The sequence below is a fragment of the Rhineura floridana genome, chromosome 15, assembly GCF_030035675.1.
Source record: "Rhineura floridana isolate rRhiFlo1 chromosome 15, rRhiFlo1.hap2, whole genome shotgun sequence".
NCBI lineage: Eukaryota > Metazoa > Chordata > Lepidosauria > Squamata > Rhineuridae > Rhineura > Rhineura floridana.
The window spans coordinates 31,998,592-32,008,309 of NC_084494.1; the positions used below are offsets into that span (position 1 = coordinate 31,998,592).

Below are 9,718 nucleotides of genomic sequence, written 5' to 3' on the forward strand. Positions count from 1 at the left end.
TGCCTTTCACTTTTCTCTCTCCCCCGGACCCCGCCCTGCCCTGCCCCAGCGTACTTCTTGGCTTCTCACTTCTTGTTTACTGAAGCCAACCGGAACTTCAGCATCCTCATCACAGTGCAGCCCTGGTTTCCTTCAATCGGAACGGAGGTGTCTCTGTTCCCAGAACCAAGCAAGGAAAGGACTGACGTCTGCAGCTGGTACAGATGGGATACATCCAACGAGAATCAGATCTTGGTTTATCAACCACCGCCACGCACAAAAATGCAGCATACAAGTTCTTACACTGGGCGGGAGTCTGTGAGACCGGATTGTTCTTTGCACATCAGGAATATATCAGTCATGGATATCACCTATTATATCATAGAAAGAAACACGACTAATTCATCTGAAGTGGGGCAGGTATTCTTAGTGGTCGTAGGTAAATGTTTTCTGTACCCTTTCTTATCTTATAGAATCTTGGCCTTTTCATATTTGGGGCTCTGATATCTCATGATATACACGTACCGTATTGTTACATTATCTGGTTCATCCATGTAATTTATTGCCTAGTGAATGTTGATAGGAATTTTGGTTTCGTACATAGAGCAGAAGGGTGGCAGCTCGATTTATGCATTAGCGGAAGGTTTAAGATTAGGGTTGCCAGGTTCAGGGCCTGAGACTGATCCTATATCTTTAGGAGAAGAGAAAGTCAGCCAAGTGCAGGTGTTCTTGCAACACTGTAATGGGAAAAACCACAAGGTGGAATTCTCCCTTCCCCCTGCACAACTTTTAAAGATACAGAAGACCTCTTAGAGGCCAGGCACATCACAAGATGGTCTAAAACAGGGATGTGGAACTGAGGCTCAGAGTTTGAATGCATCCTTCAGGCCTCTGTCTCTGACCCTTGGACACTCTCCCCAGGTGACACCCCCTCCCCAGAGCACACACACCCTTCCCAGGCCACCCCCCTCACCAGCCCTACTTTATCACAGTGGCGAACCAGATGCCCATGGGACACCCGTAAGCAGGATACAAAAACAGGATGCATGAAGGCCTTCAGAGCACTTGGTTTTCAGGAAACAGAGGGTGGGTTCCAGGAGACCTTGCCCCCCATACAGTTTGTTACAAGATGGATGTGGCCCTCCACACCTCTCTATATGGCTCTTGGGACTCTCCACCAGCCACACCGCCTCTTACCAGGCCACACCCCTCAACGCCCTTGCTTTGCACCCTCCCAGAGTGCTTTTGCCTGGCTGCATTGTGTTCTTGAGCTGTGAGAATGCCTCTTGCATTTCATGTGGCTGGAGTCATGACTGATTGTACAAACATGTCAGTTACTCTGTCCATGTGGTCCCCAGAAGGATGCCCATAAGGGAATGTAGCCCTAGGCAGAAAAAGGTCCTCCATGCCTGATTTGGAGGGAAGAAGAACTGGAAATGGGAATTTATTCACAGTTTGTTTTTAAGTGGGGGAGCTCTTTCTTTACTATTCTTCATTAAATTTCTATCCCACCTTTCCTCCCACAAGGAGCCCAGGCACGAAACAGAGGACAACACACTACAAACTTCTTAAAATATCTCAAAAACAAAACATCTTGAAAACATCTTAAGAGTAAAATATATTTAAAAAAAATTTTTTTTAATCTTTAAAGACTTTTTAAAAAGCAATTCCAAGAAAATAGGGGACCTTTGCAACAGCGGGAAGCTGGCGGAAATGGGGATGGGAGGGAAATGATCTTCCTAGAAACCATGCTGTGCTAATTAATGGGCCTATTTGGTGTCCTGGACTAATGAAGAGGATGGAAAAAATGCCCAGTGTATTCAAGTTAATTTGGTGCAAGGCATTACGGTTCCCCTCACATGGTCTTTTCCTTGTCTCTTCAGAAAAGGGATCTAAACAGGAAAACTCCAGACATCTCTCCGGAGGAGCTATTGCGGGGATTTTTGTTGCCTGCCTTGCTGGGTCCGTCTTCCTTGTAGCCCTGATTTCCTACACGAACTTCAAAGGTTCCGTAGGGTAATGTGCATTTACCTTCTGGCTATATGAAAAAATGCATCCCACAAGGCAGATACAGAGCAAATACATTTTAAACAACAAGGGGAACCTTTTAAAAGATGTCAGGGTTCTATTTCCTTTGCTACAGTTTACAAGGAGGAAGTGAGGATCACCGTTAAATTAGTAGGTGACTATCATGAAATTAGGAAAGTCTGAGAGAAAAGCTGGTAAAGTTGAACTCATCAGGATCAGGACTCTGGGCAGAGCACAGTGGAAGGGGCTGGTTGGAGCCTTCTCACCAACAGGACCCTGGACAGAGCACCTTGGAAGAGGTTGGCTCTAAACCTGCAAAATACACAGGACCCGAATATATCTACCCACCACTTTCATTTGATGACTGTGAGTTCTGATATTATGTGACAAGGAGAAAAAACTTTTCTCAGGCCACTTTCTCCACACCTCATATTCTATAAGCATCTCTCATGCCCCCTCGTCGTCTTTTTTTTCTAAGCTAAGAAGTTTCGTGCTTTAAAGTGGCCCTAACAAGAGCTCTTGAGATACAATTGCTGATCCATAAAAGGACTGGACAGGCAGAAGTCGCCTTTTCCTCTGCTGCATTCAAAATGGGCATTGCTGGTACCTTAACCCTTACCCCCTCCTGACTGCAATGGTCTACTCAAAATATGACTTTGGCTGCAATCCTAACCCCCCTTACTTGGGAGCAAGGCCCACTGAATTCAATACAGCTTAGTTCTGAGTTGACATGGTTAGGATTGCTGCTTAAGTCTGGATCCAAACAACCCCAAGTCTCCAAAGAGACAGGAGGCTGCCCTTTAACCAGTTACTGCCTCCTCCATCTGTTTGTCCATCTGTCCAACAGGAGCCTTTTGAGGCTGGCCCCTCCAGTCTTGCTATTGACCCCTCACCTTCTGAGGATGCTGCCACAGCCAGTGGCTCCTACAGAGCAGAAGTGATAGGTCGGTAGCATAAGCATATCTTTCAAATCTGAGGAGTCCAGCCCAGGAACATCTTCTAGGTTGTATTCAACTAAGTCCTACTTGAAGTAGACCCACTGAAATTAATGAACCTGAGTTAGTTGTGTCTATTACCTTCCATGGGTCTGAGTAGGCCTAGCATTGAATACCACCCTCTGCCTTGGAACGTCCTGGAGGGGGGGGCAACAACTGTCCAAGGGGCCCCACCATGTCTTCCTCTAGGGCAGAGAATATGAACGCATTAGAATTAGACTGTTGATATTTTTCATACAGGATGGAATCTACAGTGTTCTTAATGCTTTTTATATCGTAAGCAGACCTGTCGAGAACGAAGTAGAGCTGGTAGAGCTGTACCAGGCCCTGAGCCTGCAGGAGGCCCAGACATTTTGCGCTCGTTTTTTTAAAAAGTAAGTCTCTAACCGATGTAGAATGAGAGGTGCAGAGGAAAGTGTGCAGGCACCTTTCTAATCATTTGCTTTGGTTAGAAAAGAGCCTGTTCCTGCCTTTCAGTGTGCTGAGCCAATGGGTGAAGTCACAGCTGGGACCTGTAAGTCCTGTAGAGAAAAGCTAAAGTCATGCATGTTTTTTAAGGAAAAAATGCCTACAAGGTGCTGGCCTTGGCTGCTGCAGATCTAAGTAGCCTAAAACGACATTAAAAATAAACACACGCATACAGAGGTAGTAGAATAATTCTTTTTAGCCATAAGATAGCAAAAGTGGTCTCTCCGCTGGTAAGGGAGGTGGGGAGGGAGGCAGAGGCCGCTACTCAGATCTTTGCACGTCAAACCAAGTGCAACACACACACCCCTCAGCCAGAAAGTATAATCCCTCTCACTTACTTCCCGGATGCTGCCCTGCCACCAACTAAGGGACACTCACCCAAGCAAACATTTTCCCCTGAGATGCAAAAAAGTTAAAATACTGCAAATGCAGCACAGTAGCCAGAGAGGGTGCTGGAGGCCACTTTGTGTGCCAAGTGCAAACACAATATTCACACACACACACACACACACACACATGTTGTCATCTTTCACCTCCACAGTTCTTTATCTCCATTCTGCTGCTGCCTCCTTCTCCTCCTTTATTCATGTTCTTGCCCTCTGGCTCCTTTTCCCCTCCACGCCATTCTTCACCACCACCATCCATTTTTTTAAACAATTGTTTTCTCCACTCCACCCTGTCTCACTCTCCACCTCCCATCGCCTCCTACCCACCCACATGAGGGTAGAGCATGAGGGAAGAGCGACGCTGCGCAGAAGCCCAGTTTGAGGCACATGATTTTCATCCACAAATCAGACGAGCAGAAGACTTCCCCTGTTTCCCCCGCCCCCAAGTAATGCCTAAAGTAATGCTGGAAACATTACATTTACTCCACAAAAGTAATAAAATTACTCCTAGTTCTATTACAATCAAAATGTAAAGGAATTACCCACTCATTCCTCAAAAAAGTAATGAATTACAAGTAATTTGTTACTTGTAACAAATTACTTCCAAGCTCTGGGTTCAGTCCTTGGCTTCTCCAGGTAAGCTGAGAAAAAATCCTGTCTGAAATTTGGGAGATTTGCTGCCAGTGTAGACAATAATGAGCTAGGTGGGCCCATGGCCTGACTCAGGACAAGGCAGCCTCCTACATTCCTAATCACAGTTTTTACAGGGTGGCCCAGTCTCCAGAGGGTCCTGCAACTAAGGGAAGTGATGAATTTTAAGCCTACAGGCTCATTACCTTCCAGGAGAACTCTGGTGAGCTGCTGCCAATCAGTGTGGGCCATACTGAGCTAGAGAGACCGATGGTTCAGTATAAGGGCGCTTCATATGTTACTCTGTTACACTGAATCGGCAACTGGCTGGGTATTAGGGCTATCCTAATAAAGTGCTTTTAGTGCTTTTGTTTGCCGCCCTGGGCTCCTGCTGGGACGAAGGGCAGGATATAAATCAAATAATAAAAAAATAAATATCCAAGGCCCCAGTTCAGTTCAGGCAGAGCACAGAGTGGTTCGGTCCAGATTGGGGCCTGATCAGGGTCACCAAATTGGGCCCTGAACTGAACCAGTGGTGTCTTGCGCAGCCCTAGTGTTTAACTCTTTCCCCCTCATGCCAGTTCCCTGATCTAGATCACCATCGGTTTCCTGTATGCCTTGTGGAAAAAAACATATAGTTCAGGCTGCTTGTGAGAGAGGGCGACTGCCATTTGTATCACACAAACTATGGGGAGAGAGTCAAACTCGCCTCCCTGGCTGCTGCTGTTTAGTTTGGGCATCAGGTAGGGTCTGATGACTCCAGTTCAGGGTGTGGTATGGCAGCAAGCCTTGGTTCTGGGACCGGATTTGGAGGGCTGTGGCACCTAGCAGCTTAGGAAGGTAGTCTTCCAGGGCCTCGAAGAGAAAAGAAAAGGAGTGAATGTAGACATTTCCAGTTCTGTCTTTCATCCTCTGATTCTAGATTGGCTCTCTTGCAGGTGAAAAAAAGATTCAATTTTAGTCCAAATTACCATCTGCGTTCAAGTCTGGAATAGCATCAGTGAGTCCCATGGATTTTGTGTTCCAAGAAGATGAGCTCTTTTTATTTGAAAATGATGATGGAAAAATCAAGAGCAATCTCATGGCTTCTGAAGCACCAACCCTGATGACTATCCCAAACCTAAGGGACAAGGGGGAGGGAGAGCGATCCTATCTGCTTCATATCCACTGATGAAATTAAAAAAATACAACCCAATGCTCACTTCTGTCTGTATTTCTACTCTTGTGCCAGGGATGGGTCTCTGCATAGTATTATAATATAGAACGATATTGTAAGTCACCATGAGTAGTTTTGTAGAAAAGCAATGAGAAGAACCATTCATGAATGAGCAAGCAAGCAAGTAAATCAGGTGATGCATTCTGGGCTTATAAATACACCCCTCCATTGTTCTTGCTGGGCCTTCTGGCACACCTGCTCCCCCTTCTGGATGGGAGGATTACTGATGCCAGAATCGCACTATGTTCAAATAATGGAGTTGGTGGATTGCCTTATTGTGTGTACATATCATGATAGTTGGTCACTTCTAGGTTACATTTGGTTCTTTGTTCCTAGCTAGAAGGAACGATAAGACATCCATGGAGCTCATTCTTGGAAATTGTTCTTTTTCTGTGGGACAGATCTACACGCTAAATAAAAGTGCACGTTGCTAAGATGGTCATGGGTGAATCTGTCAACTTTTGTTTCTCATTTTCCCAACCTTAAGTTCACTTCTCCACATTTCCACATCAGTTTGTGGTGTTTTTTTAAAGTCCTCATGAAAATTCACCAGCACTTTAGTGTGGATTTCTTCTAATACACACATTTTATGCCATTTTGCCCAAGACACACTTTTTTGCAAGGTATGTTCCCTTAGATAATGCACTTTTGTATTTTATCTTCACTAATATATGTGTTTTATGCACACTTTATTCTAGTGTATGCATTTTTGCACACATTGCTTGTACATAGAAGGGCATTGCAAAATTCAGAGAAGTGCACATTTCAAAGGATGGCTGTGTTTCAGTCATGTATTGTTTCGGAAAGTGCAAATTAGGTAGATTCACCTTTAAATGTGAACAGAATCTAATTTCTCCCCCATCCTTGACTATGGTCTAACAAAGTTAAAAAGCAGCAAGGGGAAGCTCAGAGAGGAAACAGAGTGTGTAAAATTAATTATCCCAATCAAATTCAAAGTTGTGCAATTAGATTCGATTTGGTGCTCCGATGCAACAAAACCACTTCCCCCCCCCAAAAAACCCAGACTTTTTGCAATAAGGAAAGCAACAGGAACATGCACTGGAAAGTGTGGAAAGCAATTACTTGATGTGACACAGCCTCCCTACAAAGGAAGAATGAATGGAGAATAAATAGCAGATGTCTGCAAATTTTGTGCAAACAAATCATAATGAATGCTCAATAAACAGGTCATCTCGAAGTTAGGGGTTAAATTCACTTTGAATTCTTGGGTAGGTTCTTGATCTGTGGATGGTGCAAATCAGGATAGATTTCTTAGGGTGTGGCGAGGGACCCACAGTCTCCCAGTACTGAAAAAACATTGTGTGGCCATGGCCAATCTAGTTTTGCAGCTCACAGCATAAGAAAGCACCAGTTTGCAAAATTAAATTGAAATTTCAAATATCTATCTATCTATCTATCTATCTATCTATCTATCTATCTATCTATCTATCTATCTATCTATCTATCTATCTATCTATCTATCTATCTATCTATCTATCTATCTAATCTCCTGCCCTTCCTCCCAGAAGGACCCCAGGGCAGCAAAAGCACTAAAAGTATTCTAAAACATCTTAAAAATAAGACTTTTAAAACATATTAAAACCATCTTTTTAAAAAACAAGAAGTTTAAAACATCTTAAAAAACAATTCCAGCACAGACGCAGACTGGAATAAGGCCTCTCCTTAAAACACTCATTGAAAAAAAAATACAAATAATAGTTCATTATGTTGGGCCTTACTGCTATAACATAACAAAAAATGATGACTACAACAGAATAGGTTGCATCCGTCTAAGCTCTACTTGGAGCAGACCCTTTCAAATCAATGAACCTAAGGCAGTCAGCTGATAAATTTAATTGGGCCTATGCTGAGTAGGACTAGCATTGCATGCAACCTGGTGTTTGGTATCCACCATGATGACTGACTGGATCTCCTTTGTTGTGACATCTCCTGTGTGTAATCTCTCTCTCTCTCTCTCTCTCTCTCTCTCTCTCTCTCTCTCTCTCTGTCTCTGCAGAGATGATGGAGCAAGCATGGCTCCTTGCATCTCCAACTTTGTTTGCCAGAGCTAGGAATTCTTTTCAATTTATTTCCTATAATAAACTACATTTTCTTATTTTCCACACTAAAAGTCTCAGTGTGATTGGAAACAAAGGGAAAGGCTACTCATACAGCATTCCTCACACAACCACCTTCCAAGCTGTGTGCTCAGCTCTGCTAAGCTAATTCTTCATAAACAACCCTCCACCATTGGTCAAAGATCGAGCATCTCAGTTGCTCCTCAGTCACAACATTGGCTGTGAAGACCACTGTGCTTCAACCTTGGGTCCCCAGATGTTGCTAAGCTACAACTCCCATCATCTCTGACGATTGGCTAAACTGGCAGTGAGTGATGGGAGTAGTAGTCCAATAGCATCTGGGGACCCAAGGTTGAAGAACACTGCTATAGGCCACCCAATAACAAAAGTTCATTGGCTAGCTAACAATAGAGGTGCAGCACTTACATAAAAAGGTAGCCCCATAAAATCTAAACACACCATAAAACATTGCCAGAAGATCATAAGACCTGGGAAAACAAAAAGATCTTCACCTGACACTGAAAACACGAAAGCACAAGAACCAGGCAAGCCTCTCTAGGGAGGTTGTTCCATGACCAGGACACCGCCATTTATACAGTAGCAGCCAGTCAGGTGAGGCAGAGTTGCAGAGACACCTTCCCAAGACTGGCATCACTCCAGCTTATCTGGACAGTGCTGTGTGGGCACTCTAGTGGAGCCAATCCAGCACCACTACCAGTGCATCCACGCAGGCCTGACCGTAAATGGCAGCTGGTGGCTCCATTTCAGTGGGACAGTGGAGTCCGCTCTGGGTTTTAGTCTGAACTTTCAATGAGCTGTCCAAGGGACAGCTTGAAAGTTCAGATTAAAACCCAGAGTGGATTCCACTGCCTCACTGACATAAAGCCACCATCTGTCACTGCCTGATCTCACAAATCCCTTACCCATGAAGATTACCCATACGAATTTGCCTTATCTTACCCATGAAAATTTACACCCCATCCGTGAGAATTTCCCTGAAAATTCCCTCCCCTGGGATAACTTTTAATGCAATCTCATTTTCTCATTTCTTGGCAGTGAGTGGTCAGGGATGAAAAAGGCATTTTTGGCCCAGACACCATTTATTTGGAATCTCCCCCAAGAGTTCAATCCCCCACAACTCCCTTCATCCCTAGAACTAGTCCTGAGCTGTTGCACAAATGTACCTTCCACCAGCCTAAGAGTAATCTTCCCAGGCAGGATCACCCCCACAGCCTGCTATGGCTCAGTCCTCTGATGTATGACCTCCTCTTATTACCTGGCAACTCATAATGGGGAGGGGGTGAAGAGGAGGAAGCTGGCAGTGAGGTATCTTGGGACTAGGGACAGAACAGCCTGGATTGGTTGGAGCATGGGTCAGCTCTGCTGGGGGTTCCGGGCACTGATGGTGGTGGAAGAGGGACCCAGGCAGCTGTCTGGGCAGCAAAATAATCTCCCATGATGCCCAAGCCCCTTCCATCCCCAAGAATGGCAGGAACATTGTGCAGCCACTGCCCGCCTCCTGGGGACCCCTTTGGGTGCAGAAGACCCTGGCTGATGCTGCTTTTAGCAGGTGAGAGGTTTGGACTCTTATGAAGAGCAAGGCCTGGGATGAGGGGATGAGACCCATAGGGTCTGGGTTCAAAAACAATGGTTTGGAGAGACTCTGGGCCCTTCCAGACTGGTGTTTTATTGCATGTGTATCCTGCAACACTTTCTTCACACCGTAACAGTGCCTTAGTGTTGGATTTATGCTGCCACCACATATTTGCTGTCTGGATGGGCCACAGCGCAACGAAAGCAAGACCAAAATAAAGCAGCACATTTGCCATTACAAAAAGTTACAGGATTTCAGCAGGAAATTATGGTATGTGCACTGATTGGAAATGATGCTATGTGACCACCCCAAAGGTTTTGCAGGCACAAACAGTATTGAAAGTG

The 9,718-nt window shown here is 44.8% G+C and overlaps 1 protein-coding gene across 1 annotated transcript; it reads left to right on the forward strand.

Annotated features, from left to right (window-relative positions):
* On the forward strand, positions 1–5,998 carry LOC133370877 (carcinoembryonic antigen-related cell adhesion molecule 18-like; the record flags this gene model as incomplete). Its single annotated transcript, XM_061597756.1, has 4 exons — positions 1–418; positions 1,863–1,995; positions 3,287–3,376; positions 5,425–5,998. Coding segments are annotated over 4 exons (645 nt in total), but the record flags the coding sequence as incomplete, so codon positions are not given.
* Positions 5,999–9,718: the final 3,720 nt, after the last annotated feature.